The 20826-nt window shown below is 46.6% G+C and overlaps 1 protein-coding gene across 2 annotated transcripts in view; it reads right to left on the bottom strand.

The window, feature by feature from the left end:
* Positions 1 to 20826, bottom strand: part of FAM221A (family with sequence similarity 221 member A) — a 133348-nt gene that overhangs the window by 37941 nt on the left and 74581 nt on the right. For both annotated transcript variants that reach the window (XM_030201862.1, XM_030201871.1), the window contains exon 5: positions 11558 to 11656. In XM_030201862.1, coding sequence (XP_030057722.1) covers positions 11558 to 11656 — 99 coding nt within the window. The remainder of the gene's footprint in view (positions 1 to 11557; positions 11657 to 20826) is intronic.

The following is a 20826-nucleotide window of genomic DNA, read 5'->3' as shown; positions in this document are numbered from 1 at the left end:
TCTCCACCATTAGCATAGTCCTTATGGGTGAAGGGGGGCACCTACATGTGGGTACAGTGGGTTTGGGGGGTTTTGGAGGGCTCCCATTTACCACCACAAGTGTAACAGGTAGGGGGGGATGGGCCTGGGTCCACCTATCTGAAGTGCACTGCACCCACTAAAAACTGCTCCAGGGACCTGCATACTGCTGTCATGGAGCTGGGTATGACATTTCAGGCTGGCATAGAGGCTGGTGAAAAAATGTTTTTAAATTTTTTGGGGGGGGTGGGGGGTGGGAGGGGGTTGGTGACCACTGGGGAGTAAGGGGAGGTCATCTCCGATTCCCTCCAGTGGTCATTTGGTCAATTGGGGTTCCTTTTTGAAGCTTGGTCATGAAAAAAAAGGGACCAAGTACAGCCGGCAAAATGCTCTACAAGCCTGGCTTTTTTTTCATTATTGGGCGAAGCCGGCCATCTCATGAGCACGCTCCCGTCCTGCCTTCACTACCCTACCGACACACCCCTTTGATATTTTGCCGGCTCCGTGATGTAAAGCAGTTGAACCCGGCCAAAAATCGACTTTCGATTATACCAATTTGGCCGGGTTCAGGAGATCGCTGGCCATCTCCCGATTTATGTCGGAAGATGGCCAGCGATCACTTTTGAAAATGAGTTGGATAGTAACATAGTAGATGACAGCAGATAAAGACCTGTACAGTCCATCCTGTCTGTCCAACAAGATAAACTCATTGTACGAGCTACTTTATATGTATACCTGACCTTGATTTGTCCTTGCCATTTTCAGGGCACAGACCGTAGAAGTCTGCTCAGCGCTAGCTTTGCTTCCCAATTACCGGTGTTGCCACCCAATCTCCACTAAGCTTCTGTGGATCCATTCCTTCTGAACAGGATTCCTTTGTGTTTATCCCACGCATTTTTGAATTCCGTTACCGTTTTCATCTCTACCACCTCCCGCTGGAGGGCATTCAAAGTTAGTTGCTGACAGAGAAGGAAGGGTTGCCAGAGGCTCTGTCGGTGGCAGGAGGGAAGGGAGCAAGGCCTTGCTCCTTCCCCCAAGGATGAGGAGGGTCCCTGGGGCGTGTTCTCCAGGACAGGCCCAGGCTATGGGGCCTCCTGGATTCAGGGACCAGAAGGCCAAGAAAAGTGGTTCCCTCTCTGACAGGGTTTCAGAGAGGAGGGAAAGGAGCCCTGTGGATCGAAGAGCGCAGGCGTCCACAGGAGGAACCCAGACCGGTACCCCCCTCACAGTGGCACGCCATCTAGCAGATGAGGGGGGGAGAGAGCTGGGGGAAGCCCCAGAGAAGAGCAGGTCGGAGAAGGAGAGGGAGGAGAGAGAAAAGGCAATGGAGATTTGCTGGGAGGCCCTACCGGTGTCAGAGGAGGAGGACAGTGACTCCTCAGAGGAGGAAGATTTCACAGACTATTGCCAGGATCAAGAGGACCCAGCTAGTGGCCTGATTAAAAGGGTGAGGAAGATAAAAAGTACAGAAAAGGAGGTGGTGGAGTTGGGGAAGCGGGTTAAGATGGCGAAAGCCCTGTGCAAACTAGCCCCAGTAGTGGAGCACCGCAAGATCTATACAAAGGAGGTAACCCATTTACTTAAGCTTCTTCAAAAGAAAGAACATTTGCTGGGGGCATTGAAAAAGGGCTCTGGGAACCCTCTGAGAGAAGTTTACATCAACCAGGAAAGGATGGCCTCGGGGGGGGGGGGGGTGGGGGGGGGGCGGGGAAAGGCCCTGACAACCTCCAGTCACAACAGCAAACAGAGAAGGAGAGTAGGAGCTCAGACCTTAGACCCCAAAACACCCAGGCGTCAGGGGAACTCCCTGGGCCCAGCACCCAAAAGACATTCTGCCCAGTGTGCAGTGGTGGTGGCCAAAAAAGCAAACAACATGCTAGAAATTATTAGGAAATTGATGGTAAATAAGATAAAATATACTATAATACCTCCCTGGTGCAACCTCACCTTGAGCAGTATTGTGTTCAATTCTGGTCGCTGTATCTTAAAAAAGATATAACAGAATTAGAAAAGGTTCTGTGTGTGTGGGGGGGGGGGGGGGGGGCTCAGGACCCCTAATGTTTATACATTCAGAGCAGAACACCCCTGTGAATAATGAAGCAAACAATGGTTACCTGTAACATTTATTTCATCCCCACCCTAATTATTCTGTGTGCTGTTTTCAATCCTTACTAACTAGATGAGGCTGCAAGGTGGCCTTTTGAAATTGTGCAAGGGCTGCCATGTGACCCCCCCCCCCCCCCCCCCACACTCCTCTTGACCCTAAAACATGTTTACGTATTTAGTGTGCTTGGTTGGGCAAGCAATGGGAGAAGGGGAAGTGGACCTTTTTGCTTAGACAGATGTGAGTGGGTGAGAACCGGTTAAACAAGATCTTGGGAAGAGAGAGAGTCACGAGAATGGAAAAAAACTTTTTTTTCCGTATTTTTGCTGATCAATGTTAAGGTCATGTCTAGGGCAAAATACTGTACAAGATACCGTTGATTGTGAACTTTGTTACAAGCTTTTAGACGATAAGTACATGTATATATAATTATCCAATGTAATTAAGATAACTTTAATGGATATTTAGATTTATATTAATCTTTGGATCAAGCTTTCCTGTGTTTCATGCAGTTTGAAACCACACTGTATCTGCATGGTAAAAAGGGGAAGTTAGGAACAGTCTGCTAGCTTAACCACAAGGTCAGCTGGTATATAGTTTGGATATGTGATAAACAAAAAAAACTGCTGACTTAGCATGAGGAGGTGGGCTTGGAATTTGTGACAAGGTATGGTGGGTGCAGATAGAATGGCTTTGTGACTCAGAGTCAGGTGGCGTGGCGTAACTGCTATTCTAAGAATTAGGGTATGAACTGATAACTGATAGGCTAGAAGTCAGATGTGTTGGATTAGGAAAGTAGATATTGGTTGGTGGGATGTGCTAAGATGGTAATTAGTTTCCAGATTATTGTATAAAGCGAATGTAGAAGGTATTCTCCGAGGACAGCAGGCTGATTGTCCTCACTGATGGGTGACGTCCACGGCAGCCCCTCCAATCGGAAACTTCACTAGCAAAGGCCTTTGCTAGCTCTCACGCGCCCATGCGCACCGCGCATGCGCGGCCGTCTTCCCGCCCGAACCAGCTCGTGTTCGTCAGTCCCGTATGTAGCAAGACAAAGACAAGGGAAGACACAACTCCAAAGGGGAGGCGGGCGGGTTTGTGAGAACAATCAGCCTGCTGTCCTCGGAGAATACCTTCTACAGGTATGTAGCATTCGCTTTCTCCGAGGACAAGCAGGCTGCTTATTCTCACTGATGGGGTATCCCTAGCCCCCAGGCTCACTCAAAACAACAAACATGGTCAATTGGGCCTCGCAATGGCGAGGACATAACTGAGATTGACCTAAAAACTTATCCAACTAACAGAGAGTGTAGCCTGGAACAGAATAAAACATGGGCCTAGGGGGGTGGAGTTGGATTCTAAACCCCGAACAGATTCTGAAGCACTGACTGCCCGAACCGACTGTCGCGTCGGGTATCCTGCTGCAGGCAGTAATGAGATGTGAATGTGTGGACAGATGACCACGTCACAGCCTTGCAAATCTCTTCAATAGTGGCTGCCTTCAAGTGGGCCACTGACGCAGCCATGGCTCTGACATTGTGAGCCGTGACATGACCCTCAAGAGCCAGCCCAGCCTGGGCGTAAGTGAAGGAAATGCAATCTGCTAGCCAATTGGATATGGTGCGTTTCCCCACAGCCACTCCCCTCCTGTTGGGATCAAAAGAAACAAACAATTGGGCGGACTGTCTGTTGGGCTGTGTCCGCTCCAGATAGAAGGTCAATGCTCTTTTGCAGTCCAATGTGTGCAGCTGACGTTCAGCAAGACAATTGACTGGTTCAGATGGAACTCCGACACTACCTTCGGCAAGAACTTAGGGTGAGTGCGGAGGACTACTCTATTATGATAAAATTTGGTGTAAGGGGCCTGGGCTACCAGGGCCTGAAGCTCACTGACTCTACGAGCTGAAGTAACTGCCACCAAGAAAATGACCTTCCAGGTCAAGTACTTCAGATGGCAGGAGTTCAGTGGCTCAAAAGGAGGTTTCATCAGCTGGGTGAGAACGACATTGAGATCCCATGACACTGCAGGAGGTTTGACGGGGGGCTTTGACAAAAGCAAACCTCTCATGAAGCGAACAACTAAAGGCTGTCCTGAGATCGGCTTACCTTCCACACGGTAATGGTATGCACTGATTGCGCTAAGGTGAACCCTTACAGAGTTGGTCTTGAGACCAGACTCAGACAAGTGCAGAAGGTAGCCAAGTAGGGTCTGTGTAGGACAAGAGCGAGGATCTAAGGCCTTGCTGTCACACCAGACGGCAAACCTCCTCCATAAAAAGAAGTAACTCCTCTTAGTGGAATCTTTTTTGGAAGCAAGCAAGACACGGGAGACACCCTCTGACAGACCCAAAGAGGCAAAGTCTACGCTCTCAACATCCAGGCCGTGAGAGCCAGAGACTGGAGGTTGGGATGCAGAAGCGCCCCTTCGTCCTGTGTGATGAGGGTCGGAAAACACTCCAATCTCCACGGTTCTTCGGAGGACAACTCCAGAAGAAGAGGGAACCAGATCTGACGCGGCCAAAAGGTAGCAATCAGAATCATGGTGCCCCGGTCTTGTTTGAGTTTCAACAAAGTCTTCCCCACCAGAGGTATGGGAGGATAAGCATACAGTAGACCTTCCCCCCAATCCAGGAGGAAGGCATCCGATGCCAGTCGACCGTGGGCCTGAAGTCTGGAACAGAACTGAGGGACCTTGTGGTTGGCTCGAGATGCGAAGAGATCTACCAAGGGGGTGCCCCACACTTGGAAGATCTGGCGCACTACTCCAGAATTGAGCGACCACTTGTGAGGTTGCATAATCCTGCTCAACCTGTCGGCCAGACTGTTGTTTACGCCTGCCAGATATGTGGCTTGGAGCCACATGCCGTAACAGCGAGCCCAGAGCCACATGCTGACGGCTTCCTGACACAGGGGGCGAGATCCGGTGCCCCCTTGCTTGTTGATGTAATACATGGCAACCTGGTTGTCTGTCTGAATTTGGATAATTTGGTGGGACAGCCGATCTCTGAAAGCCTTCAGAGCGTTCCAGACCGCTCGTAACTCCAGGAGATTGATCTGTAGATCGCGTTCCTGGAGGGACCAGCTTCCTTGGGTGTGTAGTCCATCGACATGAGCTCCCCACCCCAGGAGAGACGCATCCGTAGTCAGCACTTTTTGTGGCTGAGGAATTTAGAAGGGGCGTCCCAGAGTCGAATTGGCCCAAATCGTCTACCAGCAAAGGGATTTGAGAAAACTCGTGGACAGGTGGATAACGTCCTCTAGACCCCCAGCAGCCTGAAACCATTGGGAAGCTAGGGTCCATTGAGCAGATCGCATGTGAAGATGAGCCATGGGAGTCACATGGACTGTGGAGGCCATATGGCCAAGCAATCTCAACATCTGCCGAGCTGTGATCTGCTGGGACGCTCGTACCCGGGAGACGAGGGACAGCAGATTGTTGGCCCTTGTCTCCGTGAGATAGGCACGAGCCGTCTGAGAATCCAGCAGAGCTCCTATGAATTCGAGTCTCTGTACTGGGAGAAGATGGGACTTTGGGTAATTTATCACAAACCCTAGTAGCTCCAGGAGTCAAATAGTCATCTGCATGGACTGTAGAGCTCCTGCCTCGGAAGTGTTCTTCACCAGCCAATCGTCAAGATAAGGGAACACGTGCACTCCGAGCCTGCGAAGCGCTGCTGCTACCACAGCTAGGCACTTCGTGAACACTCTGGGTGCAGAGGCGAGCCCAAAGGGTAGCACACAGTACTGGAAGTGACGTGATCCCAGACGAAATCGAAGATACTGTCTGTGAGCTGGCAGTATCGGGATGTGTGTATAAGCATCCTTTAAGTCCAGAGAGCACAGCCAATCGTTTTGCTGAATCATGGGAAGAAGGGTGCCCAGGGAAAGCATCCTGAACTTTTCCTTGACCAGATATTTGTTCAGGGCTCTTAGGTCTAGGATGGGATGCATCCCCCCTGTTTTCTTTTCCACAAGGAAGTACCTGGAATAGAATCCCAGCCCTTCTTGCCCAGGTGGCACGGGCTCGACCGCATTGGCGCTGAGAAGGGCGGAGAGTTCCTCTGCAAGTACCTGCTTGTGCTGGAAGCTGAAAGACTGAGCTCCCAGTGGACAATTTGGAGGCATGGCAGCCAAATTGAGGGTGTATCCCTGCCGGACTATTTGGAGAACCCACTGGTCGGAGGTTATGAGAGGCCACCTTTGGTGAAAAACTTTCAACCTCCCCACGACCGGCAGATCGTCCGGCACGGACACTTTGACATCAGCTCTGCTGGAGCCAGTCAAATTCTCGCCCCCTGCTTTTGCTGGGGAGCTGTGGGGCCTTGCTGAGGCACACGCTGTTGACGAGAGCGAGCGCGCTGGGGCTTAGCCTGGGCCGCAGGCTGTTGAGAGGGAGGATTGTACCTACGCTTACCAGAAGAGTAGGGAACAGTCCTCCTTCCCCCATAAAAACGTCTACCTGAAGAGGTAGATGCTGAAGGCTGCCTGCGGGAGAATTTGTCGAAAGCGTTATCCCGCTGGTGGAGCTGTTCTACCACCTGTTCAACTTTCTCTCCAAAAATGTTGTCCGCTCGGCAAGGGGAGTCCGCAATCCGCTGCTGGATTCTATTCTCCAAGTCGGAGGCACGCAGCCATGAGAGTCTGCGCATCACCACACCTTGAGCAGCGGCCCTGGACGCAACATTAAAGGTATCATATACCCCTCTGCACGCCTTCAGCTGCCTGACCACCTCCTGAAACGGCTTGGCTTGCTCAGAAGGGAGCTTGTCCACCAAGCCCGCCAACTGCCGCACATTGTTCCGCATGTGGATGATCGTGTAGAGCTGGTAGGACTGAATCTTGGCCACGAGCATAGAAGAATGGTAGGCCTTCCTCCCAAAGGAGTCTAAGGTTCTAGAGTCTTTGCCCGGGGGTGCCGAAGCATGCTCCCTAGAACTCTTAGCCTTCTTTAGGGCCAGATCCACCACACCAGAGTCGTGAGGCTGAGTACGCATCAGCTCTGGGTCCCCATGGATTCGGTACTGGGATTCGATCTTCTTGGGAATGTGGGGATTAGTTAGAGGCTTGGTCCAGTTCGCCAGCAATGTCTTTTTTAGGACATGATGCATGGGTACTGTGGACGCTTCCTTAGGTGGAGAAGGATAGTCCAAGAGCTCAAACATTTCAGCCCTGGGCTCATCCTCCACAATCACCGGGAAGGGGATGGCCGTAGACATCTCCCGGACAAAGGCCGCGAAAGACAGACTCTCGGGAGGAGAAAGCTGCCTTTCAGGGGAGGAAGTGGGATCAGAAGGAAGGCCATCAGACTCCTCGTCAGAGAAATATCTGATGTCCTCCTCCTCCTCCCACGAGGCCTCACCATCGGTGTCGGACACAAGTTCATGAACCTGTGTCTGAAGCCGTGCCCGACTCGACTCCATGGAAACACGGCCACGGTGGGAGCGCCGAGAGGTAGACTCCCTTGCCAGCACCGGCGAAGCTCCCTCCACCGACGTCATCGGGGAGTCTTCCTGGGAGGCGGCCGCAGCAGATGTCGGAGACCTCACCCCGGGCAAAGGGCCAGCCGGCACCTCGCTCGACGGTACCGGTGGCGCAAGCACCCCCGGTACCGGAGGGGTAGGGCGCAACAGCTCTCCCAGAATCTGGGAGAACGGCCCGGAGACTCTCGTGCAGAGCGGCTGTGGAGAAAGACTGGGAAGCCGATGCAGGCGTCGAGGTCAGAGTCTGTTCCGGGCATGGAGGCGGTTCCGGGCTGTCCAAGGGGGAGCACATCGACACCTCCTGAACAGAGGGTGAGCAGTCCTCCCGGTGCTGATGTCTACTGGGTGCCGACTCCCTCGGCGACCCAGAGCTCTCGGTACCAAGGCGGGAAGGAGACCGGTGTCGATGCTTCTTTGATTTCTTCAAACGAAGCATGTCACCGGAGCTTCCCGGTACCGACGAGGAGGACGTAGAATCCAACCATCTCTTCCTCAGGGCCGAGGCCGAAGAAGGTCGGTCTCGGGGGGGCTGTACCGCAGGAGCCCTCAAGGCGGGAGGAGACCCACCCGAAGGCTCACCGCCACCAGCAGGGGAATGGACAGCCCTCACCTGCACTCCAGTCGAAGCACCACCGTCCGACGACATCAGCAACAGTGGAGGTCCCAGTACCACCAACGTTGACGCAGCCTTCCGATGTCTCGGTACCGACGATGTAGAGGGTCGAAGCCTCGATGCCGTCGATGCAGTCGATGCCGAGGTCGAAGACTTTGATGCAGTCGATGTCGATGCACTCGATACGTCCCGTGCTGTTGTCAACGAAGAGCCCGAGAACAACACGTTCCACTGGGCCAATCTCGCTACCTGAGTCCTCTTTTGTAAAAGAGCACAAAGACTGCAGGCCTGCGGGCGGTGCCCAGCCCCCAGACACTGAAGACACGAAGTGTGCCTATCAGTGAGCGAGATTACCCGGGCGCACTGGGTGCACTTTTTGAAGCCGCTGGGAGACTTCGATGACATGGGCGGAAAAATCACGCCGGCGAAATCAAAATTTGCGATGATGACGAAAGGCACCAAAAACAAGGGAGAGAAAACCCGTACCGAGGCCAAAAAAAGGCCGATCCCGAAAGCGAAAGGAAACTTACGCTGGGGGAAAAACTGGACACACGGGAAGGGACAAGACCGAAAGGTCTCTCTTTTTTTTTTTTTTTGCGAAATCGCAAAGACGCTCGAGGGTCAACTTGAGGGGCACGAAACGGCGGCAAAACACAACCGTCCCGAGCGCGGACAAAAGAAGACTGACGAACACGAGCCGGTTCGGGCGGGAAGACGGCCGCACATGCTCAGTGCGCATGGGCGCGCGAGAGCTAGCAAATGCCTTTGCTAGTGAAGTTTCCAATTGGAGGGGCTGCCGTGGACGTCACCCATCAGTGAGAACAAGCAGCCTGCTTGTCCTCGGAGAACATGTACTAAATCAACTGTATAAAAATAAGGAAAATCTAGGACAGTGAACTGGCATGGTGACAAGGGAGTCGCCCTAATAATTTCTTTTCTATATTTCAGACTTGCATTAGCCTCTGCTTGAGCTACTATTTACTTGATTCCAAAATAAACTTTTCTTTTTATTTTACTTCTGAGTAAGCATTATTTGTGTTATTAGTGTAAGAAACAAACCCAAAAATGTGGGTGTTCTAGCAGTAATCAGTTGGAGCCAAACGTGGGTGCAGCCCCCAACAGTTCAAAGAAAAGTGAGCAAAATGATAAAGGGGATGGAACTCCTCTCATATGAGGAAAGGCTAAAGTGGCTAGGCCTCTTCAGCTTGGAAAAGAGACGGCTGAAGGGGAATATGATTGAGGTCTACAAAATCCAGAGTGGTGTAGAACAAGTAGAAGTGAACTGATTTTTCACTCAAAAAGTACAAAGACTAAGGGATACTCAATGAAATTACATAGAAATACTTTTGAAACAAATAGAAGGAAATATTTTTTCACTCAAAAGAATAGTTAAGCTCTGGAACTCGTTGCCAGAGGATATGGTAACAGCAGTTAGACTATCTGGGTTTTAAAAAGGTTTGGACAAGTTCCTAGAGGAAAAGTCCATAGTCTGATATTTATATAGACATGGGGAAGCTACTGCTTGCCCTGGCATTAGTAGCATAGAATGTTGCTACTATTTGGGTTTCTGCCAGATACTTTTGACCTGGATTGGCCAAATTTGGAAACAGGATAATTTGCCAAATGGACCTTTGGTCTGACCCAGTATGGCTATTATTATGTTCTTATGTAAAGCCTCATTCGTCCCACTCCAGTTCTGATCCTGTCTTCTGGCATGGCATGACTCTCAGTGAATTGGAGCTGCATAGTGCTCTTTCCCCATGCTATTCTTGTAAAACTATGAGAACTGTGCAGGAAGTTGGGCTCTGCATGGTGAGAAAACAAAACAGCTGTTCTGGATGCCTCATGCTAGCAAGCCTCTGGAGAAGATGAGAAGGGAATTTAAAAACCAAGAGGACAGCCAGCTTGAAAGGGTGGAGAAGGAGAAGATGAATAAGGGTTGGGATGGTTTGGAGGAGAGTGTTTATTGGGAGGAATGTGAGGAAGATGAGGGCAGCTGGGGAGAGAAACAGCATGGAGAAGACGTGTTGAGGGGAAAGGAGAAAGGAGAAAGAGAGAAGATATCATTTTAGGTACATGAGTCACTCTGAGTTCAGCTGAGGGATTGGACTGTCCACATCATCAGTGTGGGGGGGGGGGGGGGTCTCCCCTCTCTGCTGACTGTGTCATTGCATGATGGTGCTGGCTGTCACTGTGGTGAGAAGAAAAATCCTTATTGGATGTTCCCTCATTTAAACATATTTGATTAGAAGAATATAGATCTAAGATGTTTTACGTGGAAGGAGAGTAATTATGGAATGCATTTCCAGAAAGTTTGCATAATATCATATGAATTACTATTTACAATTCCGGAAGCAACTGAAGACGTTTTTGTTTTCAACAAACTTTCTCTGGAAAGGTGTAGGTCGATCTAGGAGTTATTAAGTTTTGGGTTGGTAATTCTGTTTATTTTAATTTTTTTTATTTGTGTTATTTAAAGTAAAATGTTTTGTTAATTTTATGAATGTTGAATTTGTAAACCTACCTTCTAGTCCTGTGGATAGTGTAGTATAGAAACTGTGAAACATAAATAAGTAAAAATTGAAGATTTTTTTTTTTACCAAATTGGCCCCTGTTTGAAAAATACTGGACTATGGTGTTCAGTGATGTTTCTTTCTGTTCTTGGGATTCTTTTTGGCACAGCAGTTTCCTCTTGCTCTTTTGCCTTCCAGCTCAAGTCTCTATGTGGCTATGGTATAATAAGCCTTCATTTATTTATTTATTACACTTGTACCCCGCACTTTCCCACATACAGCAGGTTCAATGCGACTTACATAGCAAAGAAAAAAAGCATTACAGAGTCCTGTAATTACAAACTACAATAACATAATAATAATAAGGTTTGAAGAATATATGGGTTGGATATAGGAAGGTAAACAAGGATAGATTGGTAAAAGGAGAGGAGAGTGGGAGGGGGAATTGGAAGATGGAGAAGAAACGATTAGAGGATGCGTAGGGGTACTAGGAGACTAGGACAACAAACTGTGGATTTTCCACATTATTCACATCTCCCTTCCCTACCATTTATCCCAGTCATTATAGTAATAATCTTTGACCAGAGGCCACAGACTGCTGCTTTTTCCATAACACATGAATTCTGAGAGGCCACAAATATCCCCATTTTGCAATGGTTAGCAATCCCTATCTCAGAGGCACAGTGAATTTATTAAAGTAAAAAAAAAGGCACAGGAATCCTCCTTTATAATATGCAGCTTTCCAACATGTGCACACTGCCCTACATGGATTCCTGCTGCACCAAACAATGCATTATCAGATTAATTTTATTTTGCTTTATTGTATTACCAGCTATCAGTTGTGAAGGACCTGGAGGACTGTATGCTTTTAGAAATGGGTGATCCATATTAGTCAACGGTGATTCCAGAAGGTCAGCAGGTGGAGCACCTAAATGAATAATTTAGAAAAAATTAAAGACTAAACAGTTTTTCTTCTAATATAAAACTGACTGTACATAGTGATGGAGATTGATACTAGAAAGATATGCCACAACTCATCATATTACTGAATACCATTTTTGGACAGAGGACCTCACTGTTGTACTTACAAGAAATCTCAAATTTAGGGCTCCTTTTACAAAGCCGCACTAGTGTTTCTGGCGCAACAAATGTGACGAAGTTCATAGGAATTGAATGGGTTACATAACACTTTCACTGAAGAAAATCCTGGAGAAGGACCGCGAGGGACTGGCAAAAGTACACCTGAGAATGGAATGGATATAGCACCGTTCACGGAAGAGAGTGTGTATCAACAACTTGGAAAGCTAAAGCTGGACAGAGCCATGGGACCGGACAGGATCCACCCCAGAATATTGAGGGAGCTCAGAGAGGTTCTGGCGGGTTCTCTTAAAAAGATTTGTTTAATAAATCCTTGGAGACGGGAGAGGTTCCGAGGGACTGGAGAACGGCGGAGGTGGTCCCTCTTCACAAAAGTGGTGATAGGGAAGAAGCTGGAAACTACAGGCCGGTAAGCCTCACTTCGGTTATTGGAAAAGTAATGGAAGCCATGCTGAAGGAAAGGATAGTGAATTTCCTAGAAGCCAATAAGTTGCAAGATCCGAGACAACATGGTTTTACCAGAGGGAAATCGTGCCAAACGAATCTCATTGAATTCTTTGATTGGGTAACTGGAGAATTGAATCATCGACGTGCTACAGACGTAATCTACTTAGATTTTAGCAAAGCTTTTGACACGGTTCCCCACAGGAGGCTCTTAAATAAACTAGATGGGCTGAAGATAGGTCCCGAAGTGGTGAACTGGATTAGGACCTGGTTGACGGACAGACGACAGAGGGTGGTGGTAAATGGAGTTCACTCGGAGGAGGGAAAGGTGAGTAGTGGAGTGCCTCAGGGATCGGTGCTGGGGCCGATTCTGTTCAATATATTTGTGAGTGACATTGCCGAAGGGTTAGAAGGTAAAGTTTGCCTATTTGCGGATGATACTAAGATTTGCAACAGAGTGGACACCCGGGAGGTAGTGAAAAGCAGGAAAAGGGATCTGAGGAAGCTAGAAGAATGGTCTAAGGTTTGGCAATTAAAATTCAATGCGAAGAAATGCAAAGTGATGCATTTAGGGAGTAGAAACCCATGAGAGACTTATGTGTTAGGCGGTGAGAGTCTGATAGGTACTGAGGGGGAGAGGGATCTTGGGGTGATAGTATCCGAGGATCTGAAGGCGACGAAACAGTGTGACAAGGCGGTGGCCGTAGCGAGAAGGTTGCTAGGCTGTATAGAGAGAGGTGTGATCAGCAGAAGAAAGGAAGTGTTGATGCCCCTGTACAAGTCGTTGGTGAGGCCCCACCTGGAGTATTGTGTTCAGTTTTGGAGGCCGTACCTTGCGAAGGATGTTAAAAAAAATGGAAGCGGTGCAAAGAAAAGCTACGAGAATGGTATGGGATTTGCGTTCCAAGACGTATGAGCAAAGACTTGCTGACCTGAACATGTATACCCTGGAGGAAAGGAGGAACAGGGGTGATATGATACAGACGTTCAAATACTTGAAAGGTATTAATCCGCAAAAACATCTTTTCCGGAGATGGGAAACGATAGAACGAGAGGACATGAAATGAGATTGAAGGGGGACAGACTCAAAAAAGATGTCAGGAAGTATTTTTTCACGGAGAGGGTGGTGGATGCTTGGAATGCCCTCCCGCGGGAGGTGGTGAAGATGAAAACGGTAACGGAATTCAAACATGGTGGGATATGCATAAAGGAATCCTGTGCAGTAGGAATGGATCCTCAGAAGCTTAGCCAAAATTGGGTGGCGGAGCAGGTGGGGGAAGAGAGGTTGGTGGTTGGGAGGCGAGGATAGTGGAGGGCAGACTTATACGGTCTGTGCCAGAGCCGGTGATGGGAGGCGGGACTGGTGGTTGGGAGGCGGGAAATACTGCTGGGCAGACTTGTACGGTCTGTGCCCTGAAAAAGGCAGGTACAAATCAAGGTAAGGTATACACATATGAGTTTATCTTGTTGGGCAGACTGGATGGACCATGCAGGTCTTTTTCTGCCGTCATCTACTATGTTACTATGTTACTTGCTGTGTCGGAATCACCAGCATAGCTTTGTAAAAGGAGCCCTTAATATTTCTTCTAGGGCTGCATTTTAATTAACATTTTTAATGTGATTAATTGCATAATTGAAATATTTTAATCACAATTAATTACATAATTAAAGTTAGTTTATCTATTTATATATTTACTTCCCATTGTAGCTCTGTGTAACTCTGGGCAAATTACTTAAATCTCCATTGCCCCAAGTACAAAATAAGCACCTGTATATAATATGTAAACCGCTTTCATTGTAACAGCAGAAAGATGGTATATCAAATCCCACCCCCCCTTCCCCTCCCTAAAGGACTGATAACCTCCCTCCCTCCCCACAGATCCAACATATCTCCCTTCTCTTCCTTCCCTCAGGTCCATTATCACTTTCTCACTCCCTCCCTCCTATAGTTCAGTACCTTACCCTCTCTCCCCTCCACCCTCATGAGTAGCAACACAAAATTATTTTCATGGCTGCTGGAGCTTATTGCTTTGGCAATAGATTCCACTGGTGACCCCTCCAGTTCTGCTTGAAGGTCTACATCTTACTTCACTCACCCCACTCAGGGTTCGGAATCTGCCCTCTCTCAATTCCCCTCTCACCCCAGTCTTCCTTCAAGCTCTTCTGTTGGTCCCTGGCAGTGGCTGCCTGCAGCCAGACCCGAAGCTTTCCCTCTCACCCATCCCACCAATGCAAAAACAGAAGTGATATCAGAGGAGGTAAAATGGACCAGAGAGAAAGCTTTGGAGCAGACCGCAGGCATCGTATGTACACCATTGCTACTGCTGGGGACCAACAGAAGACCATTTTGAAGGTAAGCTGATGTGCGGGGGGTGATGTTGAATCCTGGTTAGAGGGGAAGATGCTAGATTATGCTGAGGACAAGGGTTAGGAGTGGAAGACAGCAGAAGAGACGTTTGTAGGATGGGAAAGCATGATTAAATTATTTAATCACAATTAGCTTTTTAAAAATTGTGATTGTTGCATTAATCACATAGTTAACTGCAATTAACTTGCAGCCTTAGTTTCTTCACATGTTCCCAAGTGAAGAAATTGATGAAGCAGAGACAATTATCTGTAACAGCTGTTCTATAATAGTCTAAATAATCACACAAAGTGTTATATCATCTGACAACACAAATGTAATACATCTCCTAGAGTCTTCTAGAAAAACTTTGAAAAGATCTTTTGAGCACAAGTGGAAATTCCTGAATGTGCAGAGTGTTGTAGAGCCCCTACAGTCTTATACACTGAATATTCTAGAATTAGCAGTATAAAATTTGTTTTACTGTTCTGGGATCTTGCCAGGCACTTGTGACTTAGATTGGCCACTGTTGGAAACAAGATACTAAGAACATAGGAGTAGCCATACTGGGTCAGTACAATGGTCCATCTAGCCCAATATCCTGTTTTCCAAACAGTGACCAAGCCAGGTCACAAGTACCTGGCAGAAACCCAATTAGCAGCAACATGCCATGCTACCAATTCCGGGACATGCAGTTGCTTCCCCATGTCTATCTCAATAACAGATTATGGACTTTTCTTCTAGGAACTTGTCCAAACCTTTTTTAAACCCAGATATGCTAACCGCTGTTACCACCACATCCTCCGGCAAAGAGTTCCAGAACTTAACTATTTGTTGAGTGAAAAAATATTTCCTCCTATTTGTTTTAAAAGTATTTCCAAGTAACTTCCTTGAGTGTCCCCTAGTCTTTGTACTTTTGGAATGAGTATAAAATTGATTTACTTCTACTCCTTCTACACCACTCAAGATTTTGTAGACCTCAATCATATCTCCCCTCATCAGTCTCTTTTCCAAGCTGAAGAGACATAACCTCTTTATTTACTTATGCATTCTTGTATCCCAGTATTATCCAAAAACAAATTTTGGTTCAAAGTGGATTACAATTTACATTTTGGTGGAGTTACAATAGTGTTATGCAATGTGGAGAGGGCATCTATAGTTGGTGTGGTTGTTCATAGAGTTTTTGAAGAGATAGATTTAAAGAGGAGAAGGTAATGGTAGCTTTTGTGTTCAGTTCTAGCGTTTTGGTGATGTTTATTCATATAGTTTTTGAAGGGTAGGTTTGAAAGGAAGGTGACAACATCTTTGTGATTAGCTATAGAATTTCTTTTCTGAATTGGAGGAGATTTGTGATGCTTCTAATGGCTTTGGTATTGAGTTCCACCATTTGGAACCCTGATAGCTAAATCCTGCTGTGTAGATAGTTTTGTAGATGGCGTTTTTGCAGTTGGGTTGATGTAGGAGTAGGTAGTTTCTGTTAACTGGGCTGGCATTTCTTGAAGATAGTTCAAACAAATTAAGCATATATTCCGGTGCCATTCCAAATAGTATCTTTTAGATTAGGATGCTCACTTTGAAAAATATTCTTGCCTTGACTGGTAGCAAAGTTAGTGCTTCAAGTAGTGTGGTTACTCTTTCGTAGGTTGAATTTTTGAAAATCAGTCTTGCTGCTGTGTTTTAGACTTTTTGCAGCAATGTTTGTGTGTTTTCCTTTGATTGGACCAGTATCCAGAAAGACTGTCTAGGGAAATAGTCTCTTATTCTTCTCAGTTTCCATAGTGTTCTGAAGCATTTTGATGTTACTGCTATTTGATTGTCCAGTGTTTGATGTTTGTCGAGAATGATTCCTAGTATACTACTACTACTACTAACATTTCTAAAGCGCTACTAGGGTTACACAGCGCTGTACAATTTAAACATAGAAGGACAGACCCTGCTCAAAGAGCTTACAATCTAAAAGACAAGAGAACAATCTAAAGACAAGTGTACAATCTAGAGGACAAGTGAACAGTTAAGTTGTGTTTCAATGTGGTATGTTTGTTGGTTGATTTTTGATAGGAGTGGGGTTGTGTGGGCTGGATAGTACTTTTTGTCTCTGTTCAGTTTGAGTTTGAAAGGTGTTGCCCATTCTTCCATGAGGTCCAATCCATTTTTTATTTTGTCCTGTATGTTTGTGATATTGTTTTGGAAAAGTATTAAGATGGTGACGTCTGCATATATAAATTAGTTGAAACCCATTAATTCCAGTTTTTTTCCGAGTGGTGCCATCATTACATTGAACAGTATTGGCAATATTAGCGATCCCTGTGGTACCCCGCACTCAGAGATCCATGGTTGGACATCCCTACAACGTAGGATATGGTCTTTAGGAAGCCATTGAACCATGTTGTCACTGCACTGCTGATTCCTATGTTGTCAAGCAGTGTCATTAGAGTGGTGTGGTCTACTAGGTTGAACACACTTGACATGTCGAATTTCAGTAGTAATACGCTTTGTCCTTGGCATATTATGCTTCTGAATTTTATTATCAGCATGCTTATGACCGTCTCAGTGCTATGTTGTGGTCTGAAACCTGATTGGGATTTATAAAGAATTGAAAATTTTGTCAAGTGTTCCGTTAGTTGCTGTGTTTAGACCTACCATCGTTTTGGTCAGTAGTGGTATTGAGGCTACTAGTCTATAGTTTGTGGTATCACTGATCTTGCTGGTAGTGTTTTTGGGGATAGTTGTGAGTATTATGTCACATTTGTCTGTTGGAAATTGACCTCTTTCAAACATGTATGTGTGTTTGGAGAGGTACTCAATGAACCAGTCTAGTGGGTTTCTCATCATGTAGTTGGAGCATTTGTCAAGTGGGCAGTATGCATGAATGTATTTTGTCAATAGTGTCTTTACTGGGTCTAGATGGGGTGGTTTGAACGTGGTCCATATTCTGTCTGCTGCTGTGTAGTTGTCGTGTAGGTAGTCTGTGATGCTTATTTGTGGTTTTGCAAGGTTTAATCTTGTGTTTCTTATTTTGTTTTTGAAGTATTGAGCAAGCTCGTCTGCAGTTGGTGGTGTTTTAGTTGTTGCCAATATGTTCTGGGTTTTCAGTAGTTTGTTCATTAATTCAAATATTTTTTTCGTATTGGTCTGGTTGAGGTTCATATATGTATTCTAGTGTTCTGCTTTCGCTTTCTTTATGCTGCTTGTGTATATTGTTATAGCTTTTCTCCATATGGTTTTGTTTGCGTCTGTTTTGTTTGTGGCCCATGCTCTTTTGAGTTTCCTACACAGTTTCTTCATGTGTAATAGTTTGTCATTAAACCAGGGAAGTGGTTTTTTTGTGATTATTGTTCTTGTTTTCAGTGATGCTATTTTGTTTAGTGTGTTTTCACTTGTTTTGTCCCAGTTCCTCATGAAGTGTTTATCCTTGGGTGGTATATCATTAAGTTCATTTATTATTGTTGTCCAGAATGTGTGGTTGTCTACTTTTTCTCTGGTTGTGAATGTGTTTTAGGTTCTTGGTTCTCTTTTCTTGCCTCTTTCTTTCCATTGTAGTGTGAAACCAAGCTTGCTTTGGTCTAACCATGGTACCTCTTCTCACAGGTGGTTTGTTAATATGTGGTTGTTGCTCATTGAGAATCTGTGGGCTAGTATGTCTAATTGGTGTCCTTTTGTGTGCGATGAGACTCCTTGTGCTGTTCTGAAGTTTCACTGGTTAATGAAGTTCATTAGTGTTCTGGTGTTTGTGTCGTTTTGTTTTTCTAGGTGCAGATTAATATAACCTATTAATAGGTGTCACGTCTCTCGTGGAACCTCGGGGTTAGTGAGCCCTTGGGCCACTGCCGCAGGGCGGCAGCAGCAGGAGAATCACCCAAACACAGACAAGGCAGAACAGACGTACCAGCAAACCCAGCACTGGAACTACCAGGCGGAGACTGCAGCCGAGGCAACTCAAGCTGGAGCTAGCAGGACAGGAATTCAGCCCAAACTTACATAAGTAATGCCACACTGGGAAAAGACCAAAGGTTCATCGAGCCCAGCAACCTGTCCACGACAGCGGCCAATCCAGGCCAAGGGCACCTGGCGAACTTCCCAAACATACAAACATTCTATACATGTTATTCCTGGAATTGTGGATTTTTCCCAAGTCCATTTAGTAGAGGTTTATGGCCTTGTCCTTTAGAAAACCATCTAACCCCTTTTTAAACTCTGCTAAGCTAACCGCCTTCACCACGTTCTCCGGCAACAAATTCCAGAGTTTAATTAAGCGTTGGGTGAAGAAAACTTTCTCCGATTTGTTTTAAATTTACTACACTGTAATTTCATCGCATGCCCCCTAGTCCTAGTATTTTTGGAAAGCGTGAACAGACGCTTCACATCCATCAGTTCCACTCCACTCAATATTTTATATACCTCTATCATGTCTCCCCTCAGCCGTCTCTTCTCCAAGCTGAAAAGCCCTAGCCTCCTTAGTCTTTCTTCATAGGGAAGTCATCCCATCCCTGCTATCATTTTAGTCGCCCTTCGCTGCACCTTATCCAATTCTACTATATCTTTCTTGAGATGCAGTGACCAGAATTGAACACAGTACTCAAGGTGCGGTCGCACCATGGAGCAATACAACAGCATTATAACATCCTCACACCTGTGTTCCATACCTTTCCTAATAATACCCAACATTCTATTCGCTTAACTAGCCACAGCAGCACACTGATTATCGACGACACCCAGATCCCTTTCTTGGTCCGTAACTCCTAATGTGGAACCTTGCATGACGTAGCTATAATTCGGGTTCTTTTTTTCCGCATGCATCTCCTTGCACTTCCTCACATTAAACGTCATCTGCCATTTAGCCGCCCAGTCTCCCAGTCTCGTAAGGTCCTTCTGTAATTTTTCTCAATCCTGTCGCGAGTTAACGACTTTGAATAACTTTGTGTCATCAGCAAATTTAATTACCTCGCTAGTTACTCCCATCTCTAAATCATTTATAAATATGTTAAAAAGCAGCGGTCCTAGCACAGACCCCTGAGGAACCCCACTAACTACCCTTCTCCATTGTGAATACTGCCCATTTAACCCCACTCTCTGTTTCCTATCCTTCAACCAGTTTTTAATCCACAATAGGACATTTCCTCCTATCCCATGACCCTCCAATTTCCTCTGTAGCCTTTCATGAGGTACCTTGTCAAACGCCTTTTGAAAATCCAGATATACAATATCAACCGGCTCCCCTCTGTCCACATGTTTGTTTACTCCTTCAAAGAATTGAAGTAAATTGGTCAGGCAAGATTTCCCCACACAAAAGCCGTGCTGACTTCACTTGCACTTGACCGCCGTTCCTCAGGAGTTGAGCCCCTGGGTGCAGGCGGCCGACAGGACTTACCAGACAGGGCTGGAAGGCAGAACTGCAGGAAACAGCAACCGGCTGGCGAACAGCAGGTAACTTCCAGAAAACAAACCGGGGTTCCAGGCAGGCAGCAAGCAGCAGAATAAACCAGAAAACAAGCCGGGTCTGGGTGGGCAGAAGACAGAAGAATAAACCAGGAGACAAGCAGTGAGTGTCAAAGCCACAATCAGGAAATAGCACAGCAGCACTGCAACCAACTCTCACCAAAGGAAACTCCTCTGAGGACCTCTGTTGCAAGGCAAACTAGAGACCTTCCCAGGTGGTTAATAAAGGCAGCATACAAGGGAGTTCACCAGGTATGGGTACTGCTTAGTTCCAAAAAAGTCCCAAAACATTCTGGAAGGCTGGAAGATCCGGACCGGACCAGCATATCTTCTGGAACATGGGAAACGGTAAGCCATCAGTTCACAGCAGCCACCAGGTCTGACCACCGGGGGGCGAGGTGACTGCGAGCCAGGAACCTGGGCACAACCGTGACATAGGTCATTTGGGTGATTGGTGCAAATGTTTGATACGAAGTCCATGAAATTATCTTGGGTATTTGTCCAGCTTCCTAGAGGGTGGTAGAATAATGTGATGCATAGTTGGTCAGTTAGTGTTTTGTTGGTGATTTTGCACACCAGGATTTCAATTGTTGAGGATGTGTGTTTAGCGACAGGTTCTGCTGTGAAGAAGGATTTGTGTATTATTGCAATGCCTCCTCTCCTCCTTTTGGTTCTGTTGATATGTATTATTTTATATCTTGGTGAGCATAGGTCTAGTAGTGCAGGGTCATCTTCAAGGTGCAGCCATGTTTCAGTTATGAGCAGTAGACAGAGTT

The sequence above is a fragment of the Microcaecilia unicolor genome, chromosome 1 (assembly GCF_901765095.1).
Source record: "Microcaecilia unicolor chromosome 1, aMicUni1.1, whole genome shotgun sequence".
NCBI lineage: Eukaryota > Metazoa > Chordata > Amphibia > Gymnophiona > Siphonopidae > Microcaecilia > Microcaecilia unicolor.
The sequence above is the reverse complement of the archived record's forward strand: the minus strand, read 5'-3'. Positions and strand labels throughout refer to the sequence as shown.